Below are 26,483 nucleotides of genomic sequence, written 5' to 3' on the forward strand. Positions count from 1 at the left end.
TAAGCGGCCTGTATTTCTACTCGAATAATTTGTTTTATATAATCTATTTTTAATTTCATCGATTATTACTTGTTTTTCTCTTATAGTTTTTTTTTTTCTGAGTTGACGGTTATCATTTTCAATCATTCACATTATTTTTGTTTTAAATTAAATTCATTTTAAATTTTCTATTAATAATGGAAACAATCATATATCTTAATTTAAATTATTTAATTTACAAATGAAAAATATATTTTAGTTATCCGAAGAAAATTTTCAGGATAAATTTTATTCTACGACAATTTGTTTAAAGGTATATTTATTGTTAGTTTAAACAATAGTTCTTAAAACAAATATTGAATCATATATTTTAAATCACATTGAAATAGTGCGTAGGTTTGTTCTTCCAAACCCCAATGGCCGCCCCGGGCACAGAGGAAGCCGTTTGCTTGGCTAGCAACATCACACAATCACCAATGGAAAACGACGTCGAAAACAAGCTCAATAATCACACAGAACAGCAACAGCAAGATGAAGTTGAAAACGAAGAAGAAGAAGAAGGAGTTTGGAGTTCTTCGGATTCTGAAATCGGTGATGCGTTGGACTGGTTGGATTCGAGGGAGGAAGATGAAGGCTCCTCCTTTTCCCTTACTTCGTGGCGCCCCAATGCCCACGGTGGCCACCATCTCCATTCCTCCACACTTCAGCCTCTCGCCAACCGCAACCAAAAGTTCTCCCACCACATTCGAGCTTCACCCTTGGAGGTTTTCTTACATACCCTTTTGCTTTTTTTCATTCATAATTGCTAATAGCTGAATGGGTACCCCCTTATTCTCTCTAAAACATCAAAAGGGTAATTTTTTTATTCGTTTGTTCGTTGAAGTTTGGATTTTTTATGATTGTTCGTAAACCATGCTTAAGGGTTGGGTTTATCAGAAGGGCTATCCTGTAAAATGTGGTGAGTCAAGGTTTGAACCTTGACTGGTTAGAAGATGTGCCGATGTTTAGTGTTTGACAATTTCTGGAACAGGATTGTTCCAAAGGAGGATACTTGCCGGGTGTAAAATTGCTAATTCCGTTTTTTGAAGTTTGGGATAAATTTAGAGTATTTAGTGGGTGAACGTGATTCCCTCGTTGTAGCTTTTTTCGTGCCTGTTAGTGTTTGTTGTTCATTTTGTTATCTATTAAAGATTTTTTTTTAAAATTGTGAGCCTGGTGGGCTTAACTTCTTACTTCTGTTTTATTGACTCTTTTGTGTTCCTTTAATATGGACTAGTTTGAATTTGAAGTTGTGTGGTGAATAGTGTGTTTTGGAGTTCTGCGGGGTATGTTTGTTTGGTTCTAGTTTTAAAATAGGTGGTTGGTGGTGCAGGAGTGGGAAGGGAGGATGGATGTTGGCATGTCTAATTCTGTGACGACAGCAATTCGTGGAAGTGTTAGAGACATGGCCATTGGGAAGACTAAAACTACTGAGAAAGCAGACCGAGCAACTGTTGAACAGGTGAGTAATGGTGATTTCATGAAATGTGGCACCTAAATTGAGCCTTGTTCTTTTGTTGTTGTTGATTCCTTTTTTACAATTATTATTATGCAAGTAACTCTAAAGTTTCCTCCAGGCAATTGATCCAAGAACGCGCATGGTTTTATTCAAGATGTTGAACAGAGGTGTCTTTCATGATATAAATGGATGCATTTCAACTGGGAAGGAAGTACGTGATATGCCTGGAGCTTTTATTTACTTTTTTTTTCTCAATCTTACGGTTTAGGTTCTATTCTATGATGGTAACATGGTTTGGATCATTGATTATGTGATGTTAAGCTGTTTCTTACGCTGTTGTTTTCTAACAGGCTAATGTTTATCATGCAACTAAATCTGATGGTCAAGAACTTGCAATTAAAATATACAAAACATCTGTTCTGGTATTTAAGTAAGTACAGCAGATATTAGCCTTTTCAGATTCTTCTGTTACTGTAAATTATTTTGAAGGCTGAAATGTTAAGAAGGAACTATATAGGCAACAATACCTTTGTTTTCTGTCTTTTAAAGAGAAAACTAGGATTTGTATTTAAGTGAACTTGTTGTATTGTTTTTGTCTATTCTCTCTGTTTACCTATATAATATATTGTTGAAGAATTATAAAAAGCTCTGCGCTAGGGACTATTGATACTTTATAGATAGATGTTCTTTTAATATATTCATTAGATACACATAGCACAAATGCAGCTTGTAATATATTTCTGCTACATTGACTTGAAACAGTTTCTTGATTCAAAGTTATTTTATTTTATGGACTGAGTTCTATGATCTTATGATATCAGGGATAGAGATAGATATGTGCAAGGAGACTTCCGGTTTAGAAATGGATATTGCAAGCATAATCCCAGGAAGATGGTAAAAACATGGGCAGAGAAAGAAATGAGGAATCTTATGAGGTTTGCATTTGTCCTTATTTCTTTCTCTTCTACTAAAATGCTTGTAAAAATCAAAGTACTTCCTCCAGCCTCTGAGTTTAAGCAAATCTCAGCTAATTTTTACTTCCAATGACTCTCTTTTATTCTTGATATCAAGTTCTAAGGAAGGATAAATTAGGAACAAATGTTATTTTTTAAATAAGATTAGTATAATTGAAAGTTACTAACTAACATTTTTAATTAGTGTGAATTTTTTTTTTTTTTGTTTATATCCAAGATAAAAAATGGTACAACGTACTCAATTAGACTGTCAAACTAGCAAGAGAAGGTGGATTACTTAAAGAAAGAATGAATATGTCATTGGGGTCATTGTTACTTAACCCTCGTATTTGTAAGCTATGATTTGAAGCACTATGGACCTTAGATGTATTCTGTGAGGGCTTTTACTTGGACCTGGAACTTGTGTAGTCATCCTTTTAGGTGCAAATTCTTTTATGAACTATGTATTTGTCCTAAAGGTATTAAGTTTTAATGTGCACTGAAGAGGCAATGTTTTGTACATCAGTTTTTGCCTTTACTACCTTTTTTTCTCTGTTGAAATGGCTTCTTTTTGTGTTTTTGTGGGTTTGTTTGATTGGTTGTTTCCAATTAAGAGAAACAAAAGTTTGATTACATGCTTTCTTGGGCTGTTTCTTTCTTTTACCTTGTCAATATTGAATGTCAGGCTTAAGGCAGCAGGAATTAGGTGTCCTACACCACATCTTCTGAGACTACATATTCTGGTTATGGAATTTATAGGTATTACCTTTGTTCTGAAATTCGAGAATATAATCTGATGTTACTGTGCTTAATGTGATTAGTGTTTATATGTGATCTGCTGCTCTCAATTATCTATTATTCTATAATTGATTATATGGAATATCAGTGTATAAGTCTCTACTGTTGATAATTTTTTTTTAAAAAAGAAGAATGAATGAAAAGTGTGATGAGTAGTTTACTTGTTTTTTTACTAGTATTGAAGGTATAACTACTTGAAGTTACCTCAGCATTTAAAAATTTATTATTATTGATTATAGAAATTTCAATTTCTTGCTGCTCATATATCATCTGATTCTGGTAATGCAGACTACAATTTAGGTTAGAAAAAATAAATACAAAATGCAATTTTATTGAAGTTCTCTGGTTTTGTTGTTTTTTGAAGGAAAATCTGGATGGGCTGCCCCTCGTCTTAAAGACGCAGATTTATCTTCAGACAAGTTGCGGGAAGGCTATGTTGAGGTGTGTCTAATCACTACAGTATTCCTCTGATGCTATAATGATTTTGTACTTTGAAACGAGTGTCTTAAAACATTATGATGCTGGGATGCTATAATATAAGGTTTCTAGTTAGCATACTTGCCTAGAAGAGAAATGCCTGCTACACACTTTTTAAAACACTCTTTTGAGTGCATTCTATTAGGGGTTGAGATTAATTAGAAATCACTATTTTGTCTGTTCCACTCATTTAATGGTTATCATTCATGATTTTCTAGTTTTTATCTAATAAATTTGAACCAATAATATAGTGTGTTAAAAGGAATGTGTTGCTAGCATTCTTCTTGTCAAGTATGATTCTTAAAATACTGACTAACATGGTTAATGTATTAAATTTTTATAGTCTCTGGAGTGGAATTTCATCTAGGGATTCCTAACAGAAACATTTCTGCCACACATTTCTTATAGGTTTCGTTCTCAATAGAAACCAACACTTCTTTTTTAGGTTTCCAAGGGTGTGAAGGTTTATTCCATAAATCCAATTTTTTGGATTAAAATCATTTGAGTATTTCTTGTTTCAGATTATTGTTGCAATGCGGACATTGTATCAGAAATGCAAATTGGTGCATGGAGACCTGAGTGAATATAATATACTTTATTATGAGGTGAATAATCCCTTCTTCGGTTTATATTTCATTGATTAAATCTCAATCTGCCAATAGTCAATTCACATGTCCTTTTTTTTTACAGGGTCACTTGTATATTATTGATGTTTCTCAAGCTGTCGATCCTGAACATCCTCATGCCCTAGATTTTCTGCGTGAAGATTGTGTTCATGTATCTGTAAGTACTTCCAATTGTTATATGTAATTATAGATTCCTTGTCAACTTCATTGATTGATAAAGAGATATGGAAAGTGTGTGATTAAGTAGCTTCTTGGCCTGCAGGATTTCTTTAAAAAGCATGGTGTAGCGGTCATGACGATAAGAGAATTGTTTGATTTTATTGTTGATGCATCAATAGCTGATGATGGCGTGGACAGTTACTTGGAAGAGGTATTTGGCTTTGTTTTGTTATGGTTTATAATTACTGAACAACTTCAAAGAGATCTTCATGGTTTTTGGAATATTTCTAGATAAAACGAAAAATTTCGGCAAGAGGAGATGTATCTGTAGAGGACGAGATTGCAGACTCTGTATTTGTGCAGGTAACTTGCCTTTGTTATGTCAACTGTATTTTTTAATTATTATCCTTAACTGAAAAGCATGGTGAGAAAACTAAGAAGCTCTGTATGTTTGGTTGCCAAATAGTGAAGAAAGAGAAGTTTAGGTTAAATCTTCTACCCTTTTAAAAAGAAAAATAAGGGTGGAGGGAAATAAATGAGGGTTCTTCACAATTTTATTTAAACTCTCAAACAACAATTGTTATAGACTTTTCTCAGTTGGAGGGATTTTTGTTGAGAAGACAAGTTACGTTTATGGCCTAGCAACTGGTTCTAAATCTTAAATATTATTATTGTTGAAATATCATATTTGAATTTATGTGTGAGCAAAATCTAAGCCTGACCGTAGCATGCTTTTTTAGCTTGAGTAGCCTGTTTGTTTAAAACTGTCTTCAAACTCTGGGCTCTTGACCCTGTTGCTTATATAAAATTCACTCTTTATTCTTGTTGAACATCTCACATCGACTAGAGATAAGACATTTATAGTATATTAGTGGTTGCAAACCTAACTGATTTACTAATTCTTAATAATTCCTATGATTCCTTTTTTCATTTTCTTTCCAAAGAGTATGTGTGAGCTTGAGCTTGAATTTTACAAACACATTAATCTTTTCTATTCTTTCTTACATGTTTAATTTCTTGAACTCTTGTTACAGTCTTTCATTCCAAGGACACTTGATGATGTTAACAATGCTGAGGAGGATGTACAACGGATAGCAAGTGGGAAGGACACTAAAGATTTATACTACCAGACCATTACTGGACTTAAACATGCTCTATCATTAACTCAGTCTTCACAGCAGAAATCAAGTGCCACAAAAGATTTACCTATCATTTCTGACGATAAATCTAACAACATGGAGGAGGATGCTGAGAGTCAATCTGACGAGGACCAAGATGACGAAAGTGATTCTGAAGAGGATTCATCCTCAGAAAGTGAAGGCTTGGATCCTGCAGATAAAAAAGCTGCTAGAAAAGAGGCTAGGAAAGATAATAAGAAGAAGGTGAAGGAGGAGAAAAGAGAAGCACGTAAAACTAAAGTCCCTAAGGCTGTTAAGAAAAGAAAGAAAAAGATGGCTAAAGCACGCAAGACTAGATAGATAGTAGTTATATCTGTAATGTTTGATTTTATATACAACCTCTTACACCAGATGTTAAAAAGATGACCAATTTTGTTCACTCCTACTACCATCTATAAGGAGAGTTAAAAAGCACATGACATCAACTTTCTCATCGGCTTACTGCTTTCTTAGTATTCCACAGTTTTTCTAAAATGTGTCTGCATTACCTGCTTTTTTTCTACACTTGCTATTTTTACTACCTTGTTCCAAATAACACACCTAATCATCTTTAATGTTACAATGTCATTAACAAACTCTTCCTAATATAGACTCAAAATGATTATAATAATGTTAAAGAAATAAATTTTAAGTTTAACATAGAAAAAAAATATAAACATACAAGTAAAATTTAAAAAAAAAATAGTAAAATGAAAAGAGATATTTTATAGTCATTGAAAACATATGTAAACCTTAAAATTATTAATTATGTATGTATTTAATACAAGCATAATAGATACTATAAAATAAGACATACAAATATTATTTTATTAATTATATTATGAGGGCAAATAATATAGATTTTAAATTAGAGTATAATGTCGTATTTTTATTTAGAACAGGTTTTCTCCCTTATATAAAAAGATTAGAGACTAATCTTACTTGACATATTGTGATTATAGTTGACATTTACATTTTTTCTGCATGTAGTATCAACCTAACACAAGTTTCATCAACATAACTAATTTCCACAACATGTGAAAGTCATTTAAATGTAATTTCTCGATAATTAAATCACTTAATTTTTTGTTTTGTAAAATTTCTTTAATTTTTATTTAAACTTTAATAAGTATATTATTTTTAAAAATAGAAGATAAAAGTTTAATTTAACAAAATTATAAAAAATGAATGTCTTTAAAAATTAAAAATTATCTGAACTTTTATTTAAAACATGTGTCTGTTTATGTTTCGTCATAATACGACACAAACACGAAGATACGTATAATATCTAAAATGTAGGATACATGAACACATATCAATATTATATAATTATGAATTATATAAATTGACAATAAAAATTTATGTGCACAAGTATGTTTCAGATTATTTTTTGGAGCAGACATATTTTTCATGACTGATTCAAAATGATTTGTTTCTTACTTTTATAATCATAATAAAAATTTATACAATAAATTTGAGTCTTTAGAAAATTATTCCTTCTTAAAATTGTGTTAGAACCATACTAAAATTGTCAGAAATCCAACAAATACTTTTTGAATTGGACACTTTACATATACTGTCCTACAAGTGTCATACGAGTGTCGGTATCCAATATGAGTATCCGACACCAACACCACGCCATGTAAACTATTATTAATGTAATTGACTCACTACATGCAATAAGATAACATTGGAGTCCATTCTGCCTCTCATCTTTTCACCTTTGAAATGATTTCAACAGTAGTTTTCTGTAAAAAATTACATTCTAAATTTCTGCAAAAAGAAATTTTTAGAGTACGGAAATCTAGTAACATGGTTTCTCCAAGGCTAGGTGTAGAGAGAAAGAAGGGAAGAGTATATAAACCTCATACTTGAAGTTTGGTGTTGTTAATCAATCAACAAAACATGGTGAACCCAAATCTCATAACAGACCCTTCCACCATTTACAACCTTCTCAAATCCTACGCACTTTCCCCCTCAACCATCCTCAAAGCCCACCACCTCTTCCAGCAAGTCCACCGACCCACGTTGCCATTTTGGAACCTCATGATCCGTGGCTGGTCCCTCAGTGACCAACCCAGCGAAGCAATTCGCTTGTACAACCTCATGTATTACCAGGGCCTGTTGGGTGACAACCTTACCTACCCTTTTCTCTTAAAGGCCTGTTCTCGAGTCTCTCATGTTTCTTGCGGTACATCGCTTCATGGCCGCGTTTTGAAACTTGGGTTTGAGCCCCATCTATTTATTTCCAACGCCTTGATTAATATGTATGGCTCTTGTGGCCATTTGGATTTTGCTCGGAAGGTGTTTGATCAAATGCCTGAAAGGGACTTGGTTTCTTGGAACTCTTTGATTTGTGGGTATGGTCAATGTAAGAAGTTTAGGGAGGTGTTGGGTGTTTTCGAAGCAATGCGGGTGGCTGATGTGAAGGGAGATGCTGTGACGATGGTGAAAGTTGTTCTTGCATGCTCTGTTTTGGGTGAGTGGAGTGTTGCTGATGCCATGGTTGACTACATTGAGGAAAATAAAGTGGAAATGGATGTTTACTTGGGGAATACCCTGATTGATATGTATGGACGGCGCGGTTTGGTGCACCTGGCTAGTGGAGTTTTTGATCGAATGGAACGGAGAAATTTAGTTTCATGGAATACCATGATTATGGGTTATGGGAAAGTAGGAAACTTGGTTGCTGCTCGGGAGTTGTTTGACTCTATGCCGCAGAGAGATGTGATCTCATGGACTTCTATGATCACGGGTTACTCTCAAGCAAGCCAGTTTACGGAGGCAGTGAGGCTCTTCAAGGAAATGATGGAAGCTAAGGTGAAACCGGATGAAATAACGGTTGCCAGTGTGCTTTCTGCATGTGCTCATATTGGTTCACTTGATGTTGGGGAGGCTGTTCATGATTGCATACGGAAATATGATGTGAAAGCCGATGTTTATGTTGGCAATGCCTTGATAGATATGTACTGTAAATGTGGTGTGGTTGGGAAAGCATTGGAAGTGTTTAAAGAAATGAGGAAGAAAGACTCAGTGTCATGGACTTCGATCATTTCGGGCTTTGCAGTTAATGGCTTTGCAGATTCAGCACTTGATTATTTTTCACGGATGTTGAGGGAAGGTGTTTGGCCATCTCATGGTTCCTTTGTTGGAGTATTGCTAGCCTGTGCTCATGCTGGATTGGTTGACAAAGGATTGGAATATTTTGAAAGTATGGAAAAAGTTTATGGACTGAAACCAGAAATGAAACATTATGGATGTGTTGTTGATCTTTTGAGTCGCTCTGGGAATTTACAAAGGGCATATGAATTCATAAAAGAGATGCCTGTAACTCCAGATGTGGTAGTGTGGAGGATATTGCTAAGCGCTTCACAGGTTCATGGAAATGTTCCCTTGGCTGAGATTGCCACAAAGAAGCTTCTTGAACTGGATCCTTCTAATAGTGGTAACTATGTACTTTCCTCTAATACTTATGCGGGCTCCAATAGATGGGAAGATGTCGTTAAAATGAGAGGACTGATGGAGAAGAGTAATGTACAGAAGCCATCAGGTAGCAGTTCCATAGAAATAAATGGTTCAAACAGTTCTCAAGTTTCTTTTATGAAACATCAACATAATAGTGAATTAACTGTTGTCTAGAAATTCATTTTTTACTTCATAAATTGATTTCAGACAACATAAACCAAAGGACTGAAAATTTTGAATCTGACCTGATGGCCTGATCAACTTCAATTTCTCAAGCAAGTGACTTGATTCTAATTCTTATCTGTTGCCCTGGGGCACTATTTTGATTAGGCTTAGGTTTTCTTTTGTCTTGCTACAAGTTTTCTCTGCTTCACTAAATTATAGTGACAATAATTTAGAAATAATTAAGTAATTGGAGATTATTAGATTATTACAACTGTGTTTTTTTTACTTAGACGCATGGTCATATTCTCCATGCTCAACTTTGAATATTAATTATTTCTAAACTAATAAAAAAAGGTAAAATTACAAGTCAATCAAATAAAAAGGGACTATTTTGTTCACTGTATTATTATCAGAAGAAATGAATAAGAGAAAGAGTTTGTTTTCGGGAAAACTTTATTTCAGAAGCTATGTTATTAAAAACTTATTTAAAAAATTTATTCTATTACGCATTTAATGTATTTTGAAACTTGTTCAAAAAATTATGCTGTGAAATTTTTATTTCAAAATATATTTTATAAGTTTCAGAAAGCGTTTTTTGGAAATATGGAAAAATTTGAAAGGTTATTCTTAAGAATAAATAATCCACTGAAATTATCATTTTAAAAGTTTGGGTTGCATTGGTTATACATCATCAACACAATTACCGCCGCATGTACAGTAACAAAATCTAAGAAGTGGACTCACCTAGGTAAGACGAAAGAGTTACTTGCCACAAGATTTTTTATCCACAAATTAGCCATAAATTTAAGACACCACCAAGAGAAGTGTGTGTAAGAATTTAAACCACCCAAATAACCCCTTCTCATGATCTTCTACCCCTTTCTCCTTTTTCACAAAATCACACACTCTTCGTGACTCATTTTTGTTGACTTGTCCTCTCTTCCAAAATAAAGAGAATAATCACAATGAAAAAAATGCAAACCAAGTCCAAGTCTACACAATACCACCACTTGAACACGTGTGCGAGAATACAAAGGACCTCAAGAATATCCCTCTCATATACTCAATGGCCGTTTTTGTTGCTATCTAACAAAAACATGAAAAGGGCCATTCATCTTCCAAAACACCAAGACACATTACAATCACACCACAACACATGCTAATGCAGTTATAAAAGAAAGAGAAAAAAAGAAAAGCTTCCCTCATTCGCCCTAGTGCACCAGGTTTCTCATTTTTTTTCCCAAAGCGAACACGGCCTTAGTCTTGTAGTACCAAGAAGTCGTAGTAGGTGTAAGAAAAGGATAAATAAATAAATAAAAATAAAAATATAAATATAAAATGTTGTCATAAATTTCGCCGGATACAAAAACAAGTAGACCTTTCGACTTGGAAGACAACGCCATTTCCTTCAACGCCGATTCGTTCAACGGTCTCGTCATTTTCTGTTCCTTCCTGATCAATCCTCACACTCTTCTTTCCACTTCCTTCGATGCACAGGTATGTGCATACACACTCACTCTTGCGTTGTTTCTGTTAATCTGTTCTTAGTTCGTTGTGCTGAAGAACCGAATACGTGTTTTGCTTATGATTATTGTGTAAATCGCGTTGGATTTGGCGGTTTTTCTTTTTTTTGCTTCGGATAATTTTGGCGTACGGTCTTCGTTGAATTGCTGATTGATTTTTGGGGAATGTGTTGAACAGTGTTGCTGTGTGTGAATACTGAATGCGGATGCGCTTTGGTTTTAATTGCGTTGTATTGAGTGAGATATTTGTTTTAGGTGAATGTGAAGTGTGTGTCGTATTCGGCGTTTCTGATTTTTTTTTTCCTTTTTTTGGAACAGGTTTTTGCCGAATTGTTGATTGTTGCACGTAAAATGCGTTGAACAAACACGTGTTGTCTCTGTGTTGTGATAGGTCGAGGAGTGTGAACATGGATATGGCTTGTAGTTTGCCGCAGTCAAGAATGTTGCACGGAGGTGTGGGGACGAGTTACAGACACGGATCAGTTGGTCAGTTAGGTTGTTTTGATTTTAGAGGGCGAGGTTTTGGTTGTGCTGTTTTTGATAGCTCGAGAAGTGTTTCAAAATTTCGTGTTAGTGGGATGAGTGTTTCTGCTTGTTGGAGTAAGTCCAGAGTGGTTACTGGTAGGGAGTTTAAAGTTTTGAATATTAAGAGAAGTTTGTCTTGTAAGAATAATAGTAATCTTTTTATGGGATCTAGAGTGATTTGGTCGAAGTGCCAGGGTAATGATTCTTTAGCTTATGTTGCTTTTGTGGAAGGTTCTGGTGAGGATGCAGGACTGAGGCCTGTTTCTTGTGTTGAACTGGATGCACCTTTGGAAGAAGAAGGGCAAGCCGAAAGGAAAGAGGGAGGGAGTGAAATAGGAGCAGAGGAACTAAGTGTGGATCAATTGAAAGAAGTATTGCAAAAGGCCAGGAAGGAGCTAGAAGTAGCTCAAATAAATAGTACCATGTTTGAGGAAAAGGTTAAAAAAATATCAGAGACTGCCATTTCTTTGCATGATGAAGCTGTGATTTCTTGCAATAATGTTAATTCTACCCTTGACACCATCAAAGAAATAGCTAATAAAGAGCTTATGGCCAAAGAAGCTGTCCAAAATGCAACAATGGCTCTTTCATTAGCTGAGGCAAGGCTTCAAGTAGCTGTAGAATCGTTGGAACCTGCAAAAGAAATTCCTGATTCAGGGCAAGGTTCTAATGATAGCAATGGTGATAAGGATGTGGAAAAAGAGGAGAAAGCTATTTTGTTTGCTCAAGAAGATATCAAGGAATGCCAGGCTAATTTAGCCAATTGTGAGGCTGAGCTGAGGCGCTTGCAAAATAGGAAGGAAGAGTTGCAGAAGGAAGTGAGCAAATTGCAAGAAATTGCTGAAATGGCTCAGCTGAATGCCGCGAAAGCTGAAGAGGATGTTACAAACATAATGCTTTTGGCTGAGCACGCTGTTGCCTTTGAACTGGAGGCAACAAAACGTGTAAATGATGCAGAGATTGCCTTACAGCGAGCAGATAAGTCTAATTCTAATACTGATACCATAGAAACTACCCAAGCACCTGATGTTGAGGCTATTCCTGAGGAGGAGAAAGTGGTTGACTGTTTTTCTGGTGATGTCACTGCTGAAAGAGACAAAGATTTGTCAATTGATGATGAATCTTTGGTTGCAAATTTATCACCTGAAACACTATCTGATAAAGCCAACCAAAATTTAGAAGACAAAACACAGTCTGATTATTTAAGTGATAATGAGAATGCTGTGCAAACAAAAAAGCAGGAAACACAGAAAGATTTGACCAAAGATAGTTCACTCCTTGCTCCCAAGGCATTATTGAAAAAGTCTTCTCGATTCTTTTCTGCATCATACTTTTCTTTTACTGAAGATGGGAGTGAGTTCACACCAGCATCAGTCTTTCAGGGCGTTATACTATCTGTACGGAAGCAGTTGCCCAAGCTAATATTTGGGTTATTGTTAATGGGAGCAGGGTCTGTATGATCTTGCTATATCTTTTTCATTTATTGCTGTCATTTATTTCTATCCTTCTAAAGCAATTTATCTGGAAGAATATACTCATGATGTGATTGGCATATAATATGTATGCTATAGGAGTAAATAATACAAAATACTAATATGATATTTTTGAGCTTTCTGTGCAACATGATTAAGAATACGCTGGCTTGTTTGATTTTTTTAAAGCTAAATTGCTATTGTTTGGACTTTGGGCCAGGATATATGCTATAATTATTTACATGCAATGGTTTAATATAAAGATTTGACATAGTATTCAATAAACGGTGAATTTTTATTTCAGGGTTACCTTCTTTGCTAATAAAGTGGATAGGAATGCTCAGCTGCTTCCTCAGGCAGATGTTATCATGATCAGTGTTGAAGAAGTTTCCTCTAGTGCAAAGCCACTGGTTAGATACCTTCACAAACTGCCCAAGAAAATCAAGAAAATTATTGCATCATTACCTCATCAAGAGGTTTGTTTTTCTTCATTCTCTCCCCTTTAGTCTTGTGCGCATTTTTATAAATTTTATATGACTATATGATACATCTATCCCAGGTGAATGAGGAAGAAGCCTCCCTCTTTGACATGCTCTGGCTATTACTTGCAAGTGTTATATTCGTTCCAATATTTCAGAAAATCCCTGGAGGTAACTCGTTTGCTATGTTTTCTTAGTGTTGAAATGAACATAGTCTGTCAAGTATAGCAAAGTTGTGTAGGACTCTAGGTGTTTTAGTTAGAATGTGATTAGGCACCAAACTCCACATATTAAGGTTAAACCAAACTTTGATGCATAGATTATATCCACTCTTTTTAGCTCATGGTTTATTTGTTAGTATGTTTAATGACCAAAAATTTTCAAACTCGGACCGGTCATGCAGAAGAGAGAGATTCAACTTTTGATGTGTGGTCAATGACGAACTAGGTTTTGCAAGTACCGTTATATTCTACAAATATACGACTTTATATTCAATAAAAGTTGAAAAAATATAATAAATATAACACCTCTTAAACTTTTTATAGATATAATATAATATAATTAGTAATCAAGCCTAGAAACAACAAAGAAATACGATATTTTCTGAAATTAACTATTTGTGAAAACAACAAATAAAACTTGGTTTAGTGAAAAGAACATTTTGTTAAAAATGACTTATTAAAATGAAAAATCATGTCCAGATTGCCTGGTTTGATCTGTTTTTCACTTGTTCAAACACTGGATTTCAAACGGTGTTTTTTAGGTTGACTGGACCAACTGGTGGGCTGGTTCATTTATCTTGCCCATTTTTAGTTTTTGAAAATTATGGTTATGGCAATATGAAACTGTTTAAGGAATTTTTGTCACTTAAGTTTAAACATTATGCTTTTGTTAGAAGCATCTAACCATTACCCGGATATGTTAAATTTCTTTTAAAAGTTACTCAATAAAATTAATTGTCTTACATATTAACATATTTTTGTGCCAATGCTTTGCCCTCTATCTTGCTTGCAACAATGTTTAGGCAGTCCTGTTCTTGGTTATTTGGCCGCTGGTATCTTGATTGGGCCATACGGTCTCTCTATCATCCGTCACGTACATGCAACAAAAGCAGTAGCTGAATTTGGAGTCGTCTTCCTTCTATTCAATATTGGTCTGGAGGTGGGGATTCTGATCTGTTCTTATTCGGTTTATGTTTACTTTGACTTTACCATTGTCAGAAGAGCTAAATTGATGCTCTTATTTGCTTTTTTCTTTTAGCTCTCTGTTGAAAGGCTTAGCTCAATGAAGAAATATGTCTTTGGATTAGGCTCTGCACAGGTGATTGTGCAACTCTATCTCCCTCCCACCTTTGTCATTATTGTTCACCTCAAGTTATACTGTAGTATGTATTAACTGACTGTATGAACAAATGAAGGTTTTGGCAACTGCTGTAGCTATTGGTTGGGTGGTTCATTTTATTTGTGGCCAACCTGTTCCTGCTGCTATTGTTGTTGGGAATGGCCTTGCATTATCATCCACTGCTGTTGTTCTACAGGTAATAACCTAAAATTGCATGTTTAAGTAATATCTACCTTTTTTTTACTAGCATTAACTGTAAATACTGGGTAAGTGATTGCTGAAAGTTAAATTGTAGCTTGGATCTGTTAATAAATGTTTTAATGTGTATTACTGCTTAATAAAACTTAATGCCTGTAGCTGTATCAAATACTCATCATTGAAAGGTTCTTATATGAGTAATGCATTATACATCCATTCAAATGGTAAAAAAGTGAAGTGTGCATTCTATCTACTTTTTATTTTATTTCTGATGAGTTCATCATGCTGCAATAATTTCAGTGAGCTTGTTCTGCAGGTGTTGCAGGAGAGAGGTGAGAGCACATCACGACATGGCCGAGCTACTTTTTCTGTGTTACTCTTTCAGGTTATTACCACCCATCTATTTAGAAGCTGAAAGAATTTTTGAGATTGTTAAGAGAATATTATTCTTGTGTTGTGACATATGGCTATTGTCATATTAGTGTTATATGTTTCTTTCTTCAGTATACCATACTGTTGCTGCTACTTCTGGATAAATTAATCGTAATTTCCCATAGTTGCATGTTATTGGATGAGCATATTATCTTTGCACTTTGAAGTTTGCTCTGTCTAGAATTTTATGTACATATTGATGCCATGCAAATAATACCATGTTTTAAGAGACTCTAAAACAAGCATGTTCCTAACAAGCAAGGATGAAACTGTAAAACTATCATGTCTATTTGGATGTTGGGGCAGATGGCTGGATGAATTATTTATCCCTTGAACACTTTTATTATTTTTTTCCCGTAGACAACAAGAATTCTCTACTTTGTTTGCTGTATCTGGTCAATTATTATTGTTATATGAATTTTCCATTTCTGACATTGATTCTTTGTTATTAGCTCTTAAAGGCCTTTTATTTCTTATTGTTTTGGGGTGGCAATATTTTGACACACATACTTTTACTGTTTGTTTCTATTCAGGATCTGGCTGTTGTGGTGCTGTTAATACTCATACCTCTTATTTCTCCTAATTCTTCCAAAGGAGGGGTAATTTTTTCTAAGCCTTCGTCACTAGGTTTAGCTGTTTAGAACATGATTAAATTGTGTAGACTCCTGTGAAGTCTGAGAGACAGTACATGACATGAAACATTCGAATTTAACATGTTGAAAGAAGTATGAAAACATGAAATAAAAGTGCAAGCAGAAATTTCGGCAATACTTTTTTAGTACAACCACATTGTGAATGACATTATTTTTCAATTATTTCCCTTACACTGGCGTGGAACAGAATGTGGTAATTAATCATTATTTATAGGTCTAGCAATTAATTCTATATTTTATTTATATTCTGGTCAGCACATGACCTTCTGAGGTTGTCGTTGTTATTTTTCTTACATGTTTACTCCATATTTCTGTCTTTGTTCTTCTGAACCCCTCATCATTGTAAATACCAATCTATATATTCAGGTTGGTTTTCAAGCTATTGCTGAAGCACTTGGAATGGCTGCTGTTAAGGCAGCAGTTGCCATTACTGCCATAATTGCAGGGGGGCGATTGGTAAGTGGTATTCAGAACTGGACTGTGAATTCTCTCATCACTGCCATAATTAATCAAGATAATTGATACGTACATTTTTCTACGTGGAGGAAAATCCTCTTTAGTTACTATTATCTATTTTATGTAATTAAGTCTTGATTTGTATGCTTTTCAAGACATATGCATTTACATAAAGCATGATGCTACGGCATCCTATCTATTAGTTAGGTGTCACTTTAACATGCCATATATGATTCCTTGAAATTTAAACATTCTGATGTCACTTATCATGGTCAATGGAAGTTACCAATAAGGTACCATACATGAAATACACAGACTCAGTTACTTGCATAGTTTGAGATGAGTTTTGGACTGTAGTGTTTGAACTTGTGAGATCTCAGTGGAAGTTTCTATATTCCATGCATAGTACATTAAATAGGATGACCATTTATAATATTTAGTAATAATTGTGTCAAGGACTCCAGATGCTAATCATAAAATATATATCATTAAAAAGAATTTGTTCATAGGATAAGGGATATCCTTTTGGGGTTCATTCGGAAGGCATTGCAAGGTCGTACAATTGCAGATGCAGAGTATGCTTTGTGCTGAGTTTCCTGTTCTTCTTTACAGCTCCTTCGACCAATATACAAGCAGGTTGCAGAAAATCAAAATGCTGAAATTTTCTCAGCCAATACACTCCTTGTTATTCTTGGCACAAGTCTTCTTACAGCCAGGGTATGTGATTGTCCTATTCCTTTTCATTTTTATCCTTTCTTTTGGATTTTAACTGGTTGAGTAGTTCATTTTTGTGCTTTTGTTTACGTAGAAACCAACAACTTTTTATGTTTTAAATAAGCATTTTGATAAGGCCTCTGAAGGTTGATTGTTTGGTCCAGATATTGTCTGGAAAACTGCTGGCCAATTAGGTCGGTTCTATCAGTAGCCGTTCATGGTGTGGGGTTGGGTGGTGAAATAACATTTCACTCATCTCATTCCAGAAAATGAAACCTAGTTTGATATAATTTACTAAGGTGTATGTAAGGATTTCTGGTTCAACTATGTTTTTAAACCATTAAACTGTGACCTAGTTTGATGAGTCCAGTTTTCAAATCCTTATTTTATTATTTTTGAGTTCATTGACTAGATCTTGACTTGTTTCTGTTTTCCTATACTTAAAACAGGCAGGACTTTCCATGGCATTAGGAGCCTTTTTGGCTGGTTTACTGCTGGCAGAAACTGAATTTTCGTTACAGGTTGAATCTGACATTGCTCCATATCGTGGCCTTCTTTTGGGGCTATTCTTTATGACGGTAGGGTCTGAATATCTGAATTCACAAATTTATTAATTGTAATATTTTATTTGTGCATCTGACAAATATATTTTTTTCTCAAAATTGTGGTTATGGTTCATGTAGAAAGATATGTGGATGCAGAGTTCTTTGAATCCAATATGTGGCCATAGTTTAAAAGCATGTAGTCAATTACTTGCCACAGATAGATTCATTTGAAAATATTTAAAAGCAATGAACTGAACAGTTGGAAATGTTCATTAGTATCTCATTGTGCTGGGAAGTTGTGGATATATATGACACATATCTATAAATGGTATGCTTGTGATCTGGTGGATAAAGGATAAAATAAGGATAAAATACAACTAAAATATTGTCCAAAAAGGAGAAAAAGTGTTGATTTTTCGTTATCTATCCTCTTACACAAAAACTTCATGCAGCAATAGTAAAATGGATAATTTTTTATTTTTTCAGCAGGAAAAAAATTTCTTTCCTGCATTTGATGCAAACTCTTGAGTTCATCTCCAACTTCGTTTCTCCTTTAAGATCCAAATTTGAAGGATTAGTCTGGCTTCTGTGTTTTCTATCTTTTTGTTAATTACCAATGCATGTCTGGACTTCATGCCACTACATTGAAGTTAAAAGAAGTTTTTCTATGCAGAAAAACACAAGAAAAACTGAATCAAAGTTGAAAATTTTAGAGATCAAACTATTTCCTTTATTTAGGTGTGCACAAAGTCAACTAACAACTCTGTAAAAATAAATATTCAATTTTAGATTCTACTGTAGTGGAAGTATTTGAGAAAATAATTCGAAGTTTTTTGGATTGAAGTATTTCTTTTAGTTGGATTGTATACTAGTTCCATAACAAGTGACCAAAAAGGGTGAATGTTTATGTGAACAATTCTTACTTAATGTACTGATTATCTGACAATAGGGATACATTAATTATGCCATGATGGTCTGTTATAGATAGAACTTGTATTGTACACTTACCCAGTATTAACCAAGCCCCGACAAGGTGGCCTTGGCCACTTTGGGATAGAGCTTTGTCACTTGAAAGAAAGCTAATTCTGTCTAAAGCAAAATGGGTTTGTACGTTTAACATTTTGAACTTTGATTGATCTAGAATCTAGACAATAACAATTATGCTACATTGATGGGAAAATCTTGATTGCTTAACTGAATTTGTCTTGATATTTTTGCTACTATTTTGTCAGTGACTTAATGATCAGCCAACTTCTATCTACATAATCAATAACAATTGGTTTTTGTGACTTTTCAGGTTGGAATGTCAATTGATCCAAAACTTCTTGTATCAAACTTCCCAGTCATCGGAGTCACACTAGGACTCTTAATATGTGGCAAGACTATCTTGGTTTCTTTGATGGGTAGAATGTTTGGGATTTCCTTCATTTCTGCCATCAGAGCTGGTCTTCTTCTTGCTCCTGGTGGAGAGTTTGCATTTGTGGCTTTCGGTGATGCCGTTAATCAGGTTTTTGTCCTTAGAGCTTTTTTTTCTACATGTAAAATAAGTCACTTTTTTCTGGATTTATTTAAATAAATGGATATATAATGTGTTCTGGATTAAACATATGTTCATAAAATAAGTTGTGTTGTAAGAGTTGAGATCCGAAAACATCTGTTCTTGCATTGCTTGGTACCTTGGATGTTATAGGATTACAATACGTGGTTTAATAGGGAAACTTTGATGCTTGCCTTAACCTCCAGTGATTCCTCCAATTGACAGAAAGGTTTTTGGTAGGATTATATCAATAAAGTTCTATATATTGAGATGTGTTATATTTCTATTACTTGGAGTATAACGATGCAAAGAAGCTATGGTATTTTCTAAAGTCTGAGAATAATTTTATCCTTTTCTTAGGTGGAATTATATATCTTTCTTTGTTCTTTCTGGTGCTCAGCCCTTGCAACATTTATGGGAATTTCTCTTGTCAATATTTTGCTAGCATGTTCATTATTTAAGATGAAGTTCTCTGTTTTCTGAATTTTGTATTATCTTTATCTTTTAATGATTGGTCTTCCGTGTAAGTTGGAAAAATACAAAATGCAGATTAGTGTACTAGTCACCACTAAGAGTTGGTGTTTTCCTTAATAGTTTGCAAATAAAAGACCTGTTTCCCCCCACTAATTGGCATTTATGCAGGGCATAATGTCTTCCCAGCTGTCATCTTTGCTGTTTCTTGTTGTGGGCATTTCAATGGCCATCACACCATGGCTAGCAGCAGGAGGCCAGCTGATTGCTTCCCGTTTTGAGCAGAGTGATGTTAGAAGTTTATTACCTGTAGAAAGTGAGGTATATTCTCTTACAATAGTTGCTGACTATTAACTTCGTTAATAATGATCATGAAATTTCAGATTAAGAAGTATCCATGATTGGGCTCTCTTACTGGTGCATTATTTATCATCATTCTTTGAGATAAATAATTTTTTTTTGTGCTTCGTAGGGATAGGAATTTTGAACCTGCAGGTATAATGTGGTTGTTGTATTAGTCTTTATCGAAGTTGTGCAAAAACTGACGTCTGACTACATGGAGTCATGGATTTATTCATTTGACCTTTTAAAACATATTTCAGTTAAATTATCTTAATCCTAGTTTGCAAGTGAAATTCCCTCAATTCAAATTCCTCAAGCTTTATTCATAGATCCCAATAAAACTGAGAGGCTTCTACTATTGTCTAGTAGTACATAAAAGAAGTATTGTATCTGATGATCACTTGACACAAATGTTTAGTTCATTGTTAACAATTTAGTTTACACTTATGGCTAAAAAGTATACAGTAGTTTAAGGAGTTTATGTAGGAGCTCTTCCTAAACCAGAGATGGGTAGTGGATGCGACATAGGTTTACCATTTTGTAATTTTTTAATTTCCTGAGTAACATGAAAATTTGGTAGTTAACTTCTTTTTGGATGACACCTTTTTGCAGACAGATGATCTGCAAGATCATATCATTATTTGTGGATTTGGACGAGTGGGCCAGGTAATCTCTTTTTTTATTTGATTAATTAGTTTACATAACAGATTTTGGTGTGACGACTTATTCTTTTTGTATTATGTTTAGATCATTGCCCAACTTCTGTCTGAGCGTCTTATTCCGTTTGTTGCACTAGATGTAAGAAGGTAACGCAACTTGCTATTTGAAATTGTTGTTCTTTCCCTGTGGATGAATGATTTGATATCTACATTATTAGATGCAATACTGAGTTGTCTCCTAGGGGAGAAGAAAACAAAATTATCACAATAATATTTCTTTATGTACAGGTCACAAGTGTACCTTCAGCCATATGACGTCTGTGATTGTGTTTTAATTTTTCGCAATAGTTGGTTCAAGTGTGGTATTTTTTACTTAATTGGAGCATCTATATATAGTTAGTTAGTTAGTTATAGTTCAATGTTTCTGGTAATTGTAGACTAGGATGAGAGACAATCTTGGAATGTACATATGTAAATAAATTAACGAGCCATGACCATGACACAATTGTGTCAGGCAAATGACCTATGTACAATTTACATTGATATATTATAGGATAACCAAAAGATTGGAGTACCCTCACTTAATTTTTCACATTTTTTTTCTCTAAATAGAATGTTCGTATCAATATTCATTAATGGTTTGCTTGTAAGATATGGGTGGCTTTGGATAGGTTAAAGAGATGATGAACTAACTTGTTTATCATATTTCCCTTCATCTTCAGTGATAGAGTGGCAGTTGGCCGTGGTCTGGGTCTTCCTGTGTACTTTGGGGATGCTGGTAGTAGAGAGGTAGTGCATGTTACCTCAGCACACTAGTCGCATAACTGTTCATACTTGATTTTATCTTTATTCTTTATGGGATGCGTGTTTAGGTCTTACATAAGCTTGGAGCTGAAAGGGCATGTGCTGCAGCAATAACACTTGATACACCTGGTGCAAATTATAGAACAGTCTGGGCTCTGAGCAAGTACTTCCCAAATGTGAAGACCTTTGTCCGTGCCCATGACGTTGATCATGGATTGAATTTAGAAAAAGCTGGAGCTACTGCTGTAATATTCTAGTACCTTTTCTAGTTTCCTGTTTGATTACCTGGTGGTACAATTCCGCAAGAGTGTAGCATTTTGTTATCGCATTAAAACATTTGATAAATTATGAATCCATTAAAAGGATAGAACAGGCATTCTACACTATTCTATCTGCAACCAAATGGTACTATAGGGGAAAAAAAGCTGTTGTTTGTAGTAGCAAAATTAAAAGAAGAAAAAAGACCGTTTGCCAAATACTTACTCTAGAGAATTTTCTTCCACTTGCAGGTCGTCCCAGAGACCTTGGAACCAAGTCTTCAACTAGCAGCTGCTTTGCTTTCTCAGGTTACATTTTTCATTGAATATCATGTTTTCATTGAAACAAATGTTGATGTAATAGAAAATATTTTAACATGTTTCTCTCATATTTATGTTAATAGTCATTCAAATTTGTCACAGTTAGTAGCAAATGATTGTGGTTATTTCTTGTTGCGATTGAATCCTGTGCTTTAAATATCGTTAGTTTCCTTTCATATTAAGTTTACTTTAATCTTGGTTAACTTCTCTTAGAAATGGTTTGAACATATTTTTGTTCTTTTACATTGTCTTCACATCTAGTTGGCAGAACTAGCTGTTCCGTTTATAAAACTGTAAAGATGAGATGAAATAAATAAAATGAAATTGTTTATTAGGTATTATTGAGTAAAATATTAAAAAAATTGATTATACTTATTACTAATTTATGAAAATTATGACACAATTTCAAAACATTTTTTCTTTAGTCCAAACTCCCCGCATCGGAGATTGCAGCAACTATAAATGAATTCAGATCTCGACATCTGGCTGAGCTCACAGAGGTAAAATTCCTTTTGGATTCATGCATAAACATGCACAGCTTATATCACTCCGGTATATTGGGTATTTGAATGGACGTTGTTCTTGGTTTATCTGTGCAGCTGTGTGAAGCAAGTGGAAGTTCTCTAGGTTATGGATTTAATAAAATTATGGGCAAACCAAAATCTCAATCAACAGATTCATTAGATGAGACCCCAGTTTCTGAAGGCACACTGGCAGTATGAAGATTGTTGCATATATACAAAAATAGATGGCAGAAGAGAACAAGAGTAAAAAAAATTATCCAAAGATGTATAGCAGATTATTAGTTCTATTGGTATGTACAGATAGCCAGATAGATGGAGATGCAGTAGTTTTATTTTCTCTTTTCCCAGAAATTTTTTGGTTCCGGACATCTCAAATTTCTTTTAAAAGGTGATATCCCTGTTGATGTAGTTATATGCGCCATTGGCATTGTTTTCATTTGCCTTGGCTCTAGAAAAAGTCCCGTTTCCCCTGCTAAAGATGAATAAGCGACTGCCCTGGACAAGTAGGGCAACTCCTGCAGGTAAGCAATTGTTTTCATTTATTTTTATTATTGTTATACTGGAAAGTTTGTACTTGCATATTTTTGCTCAAACTCAAACATATGCTAACCCCGAACCTACTTTATTTTTTTTATTTTCTTTTTCAGCTATATGCCACAACCCGCATAGCCACAAGGCAAAAGTTAAGAAATGTTCTCTCATTCACGTTGTGTTTGAATGAATTTATTTCATGTATTTGTAGGAACAAGAGGATGGGTTGGGGGGAAAAGGAGTGAACAAAACGATCTTATATTTCATTTTATTTGCTTTGCATGCACTATCAATGTTTTCAGTACATTTGTTAAATACTTGGATTTTGTTAGTAATTTTACTGCAATTTGTTTTTTACTATTTCTGGAATAAAGACTTATGTCACGAGTTGCATGTGTGTATATATACACACACACTCTCGGAAGAGATTTCAGTACAATTGATTTCCTTAGATTTGGAGGGATGGATTTGGCTGTGACAAACGACTAAATGGTAGGAAAACTACAAAGACATGCCTGAAAATTAAGTTTATCTTTTTAACTCTTGCTTATTTGGACAATTAGAGTCAACAATTCTGTTTCTTTAATTTTCCTTTGATCTCAATCAAAAACACATTTTACTATATTCTATTTGTATGTCATTTATTTTATTTCATTTTTCATCCAAATATGTTAATGTAAAAAATTAAATAACATCATAGAAGACAGTCGTTTTGGTTATATTGTATCATCAACTTCTTTTTTGTATTATTAATTAATTACTCTAGTTTGCAACACTTTTCTGTTTAGTTTTTTGTATTTTTACCATGTCATCAGATAAATACCATAGTCTTAACAAACATAATTTGCATAATCATTCTTTCACGTATATTTTAAAAAAAATAACATTAAAATTAGGTTTACATACGTTTTTGATTTGGATAAATTTTTCTGTTTTATCTTTAATAGTGTTTTACTTTATCCAAATAAATTTTTATTTGTTTTTTACTATTATTTATGTGGAAAACACTTTCAACGGTAAAATAAATTTATTTAGATGACGTTTTCAAGAATTTTTTTTTAATTTTTTATCAAGAATGAAAAGTCAAAATAAACTTTAGGAACGAAAACAAAATTTAAGAATTATTAGAGACCGAAAATATATTATATCTCAAAAGTTTGTTATACTACGGTGAGTGTAATATTTTATGGACTTAATTAAGTTTTAAATTTTTCAAAAAATTTGTCAGTTTTAAGAATTTTTATTAAATAAATTGTTTTATTAAAGTTTAAATTTTTATATTTTTTAATTGAGTGATACTATTTGATTTTCGTATCAGTTGGGGTGATGTAATTGTGACTTTGCATTATCATTATTCATGAATTTTTACATGAAAAAAAAATTATATTGTCATTGCTTACGTATATTTGCATAAAAAAAACGGCTTAACTATGTTATTATAAATCCTTTTTAAATTTGAGTATTTGAGTTTTTTTTAATTAAGTTTTAATTAAAAAAATTATTATTTAAAGTGATTAATTTTTTTATATTTTTTAATAGAATATCTGTCGTTAAGGTAAAGATAATTAGGATTCTATTTTTTTATTGTCTAAGTACATGGTCTTTTCTTTATACCATAAGATCAAACGATGAAGTTATTCTATTTGATGACATAGACTCAAAAAATATAAAAAAGTTTGAACACAGTAAAATGAATTTTTTTAATAGATTAAATTGAAAACATTTAAATTTGTAAGGACTTATAACTTAAGTATGTTTATTTTTTTTATAAAGAAATATGGAGATGTAAATTAACAATCACGTCACTCCAATAGACACTAAAATCAAATAATAATACTTAAAATAATGATTTTAATATATAATATACTTTTTTGACTCATAGACACTTAAAAATATATAAAAATTTAGATAATCGATAAAATATATTTTGAATAAAATTTAATTCACTAGAGACTTTAAGACTTAATTAAACCTATTTTATAGAACAAAACTTTTAAAATAGATAAAATTCATCCATCTTAAATAAAAAAAAATACATTAGAGATTATTTTTATATGCTTTGAGATTTTTAAATTTAGAGCAAACTTTTATTTTTATTTTCAAATCTCTCTAATATTTATAGAAGAGGAGTGTGTCTCTAATTTGTCATACTCTGTTCACTATGTAGAATTCAATTAAATCACTTTTTAAATTTAATTAAAATTCAGGAAAAGAGATTATTAAATGACAAGTAGAACTTACCAAAATTGTAATTTCTAATAAATTTCAAGAAAAAAAAATATTGGAAAAAGGATATCAGGAAGAGCGTGTTAAAATTCCAATTTGAAGAAAACTTTTTTTTTAGTTTGTCCATTAAGTTTACATGTTAACTTGCTTTTATTTTATTTTAATTTTTATTATCAAATGTTTTAGTCATCTTTCTAACGTATCCATTTTCTCGTTTAAGAAAAAGCCATTCACATAGAATTAAAACGTCAGTTACACAATAGTATTTACACATTTTTTTAATAACCAAAAATAAAATGATCTCCAAAAAAAATTATAAATATATTTTTAAAAACCATAATGCTCACGATAAAAATGTGGCTCAATTCCCTATCTAGCACCATTTACATCTTTATTTCCCTATCTAACACCCTTTTGATTTTATTTCCGTATCTAGCACCCTTTTGTTTTTATTTCCCTGTCTAGCACTCTTTTATTTTTTATTTCCCTATCTAGCACCATTTTAAAATAAATAAATAAATAATAAAATATTATTTTTTTAATAATTTTAATTTTGAATGCATTAAAAAATAAATATTTTTAATGTTTAAAATAATTAGAAATATAATTAATGAATAAATAAATAAGTTTTTACAAAATAAAAATAAAAAAGTAATAAATTAAAAATGTTTACTTTAAAATTATTTTTTTTTAAATGAAGAAAATAAAAAATTAAACTCTACAACAACATAAAAGTTGAATCTATAAACATAAATTAGTATTTATTTTTATTATTATTGATGATGTAATCATGTTAATTTCAAAGTAAAAAATACAGGACATATTTATAAAAAAAAACAATGTCAATTAGTATTAATTAATAGTGGACACATAAATAATATTGAAGTATTTACCTAAATGCAAAATTCTAAAAAAAACTAATACAAATGTTACACTTAATGCTTAAAAATGAGAATAAAAAAATGCAAAAATAAATAAGTCTAGAAAATAAAAACAACAACAATAAAATAAAAACAAAAACCATAAATAAATAAATAAAGATTGCAGAAAAAATAATAATAACTAAAAACATAAAAGGTATAAAATAAAGAAAAAACAAAATAAGATAAAGATAAAAGATATAAAAAAAATCAAATAAATCAAAACAAGATAAATATAAGAGATATAAGACGATATTAAATAAGTATATGTTGATC

At 32.8% G+C, this 26,483-nt stretch overlaps 3 protein-coding genes across 4 annotated transcripts; all 3 read left to right on the forward strand.

Annotated features, from left to right (window-relative positions):
* The first annotated feature begins 315 nt into the window (after positions 1-315).
* On the forward strand, positions 316-6,109 carry LOC137824101 (uncharacterized). Its single transcript, XM_068629558.2, has 12 exons — positions 316-743; positions 1,352-1,480; positions 1,596-1,688; positions 1,828-1,907; positions 2,299-2,412; positions 3,116-3,189; positions 3,593-3,669; positions 4,227-4,310; positions 4,396-4,488; positions 4,594-4,701; positions 4,782-4,853; positions 5,525-6,109. Exons 1-12 carry the CDS (start codon positions 396-398, stop codon positions 5,966-5,968), a joined length of 1,716 nt encoding a protein of 571 aa, XP_068485659.1. The 5' UTR covers positions 316-395; the 3' UTR covers positions 5,969-6,109.
* Positions 6,110-7,342: 1,233 nt separating this feature from the next.
* Positions 7,343-9,498, forward strand: LOC137824100 (pentatricopeptide repeat-containing protein At2g22410, mitochondrial). Its single transcript, XM_068629557.2, has one exon. The coding sequence runs from the start codon at positions 7,553-7,555 to the stop codon at positions 9,284-9,286; it is 1,734 nt and encodes a 577-aa protein (XP_068485658.1). The 5' UTR covers positions 7,343-7,552; the 3' UTR covers positions 9,287-9,498.
* An 899-nt stretch (positions 9,499-10,397) lies between these two features.
* LOC137823471 (K(+) efflux antiporter 2, chloroplastic) lies at positions 10,398-23,421 on the forward strand. 2 transcript variants are annotated; one of them, XM_068628627.1, is made up of 23 exons: positions 10,398-10,774; positions 11,119-12,775; positions 13,102-13,273; positions 13,357-13,447; positions 14,301-14,437; positions 14,537-14,596; positions 14,694-14,813; positions 15,132-15,200; positions 15,781-15,846; positions 16,267-16,356; positions 16,969-17,073; positions 17,520-17,648; positions 18,913-19,122; positions 19,795-19,944; positions 20,578-20,631; positions 20,713-20,771; positions 21,347-21,413; positions 21,497-21,673; positions 21,938-21,994; positions 22,432-22,506; positions 22,606-22,820; positions 22,940-23,051; positions 23,178-23,421. In XM_068628627.1, the coding sequence occupies exons 2-21, from the start codon at positions 11,208-11,210 to the stop codon at positions 22,726-22,728; spliced, it is 3,579 nt and encodes a 1,192-aa protein (XP_068484728.1). In that variant the 5' UTR covers positions 10,398-10,774; positions 11,119-11,207; the 3' UTR covers positions 22,729-22,820; positions 22,940-23,051; positions 23,178-23,421. The 2 variants fall into 2 exon arrangements, with proteins under 2 accessions (XP_068484728.1, XP_068484726.1); XM_068628625.1 differs by having other exon boundaries at positions 22,606-23,051.
* The last annotated feature ends 3,062 nt before the right edge of the window (positions 23,422-26,483 follow it).

The sequence above is a fragment of the Phaseolus vulgaris genome, chromosome 8, assembly GCF_051622355.1.
Source record: "Phaseolus vulgaris cultivar YP4 chromosome 8, ASM5162235v1, whole genome shotgun sequence".
Taxonomy (NCBI): domain Eukaryota; kingdom Viridiplantae; phylum Streptophyta; class Magnoliopsida; order Fabales; family Fabaceae; genus Phaseolus; species Phaseolus vulgaris.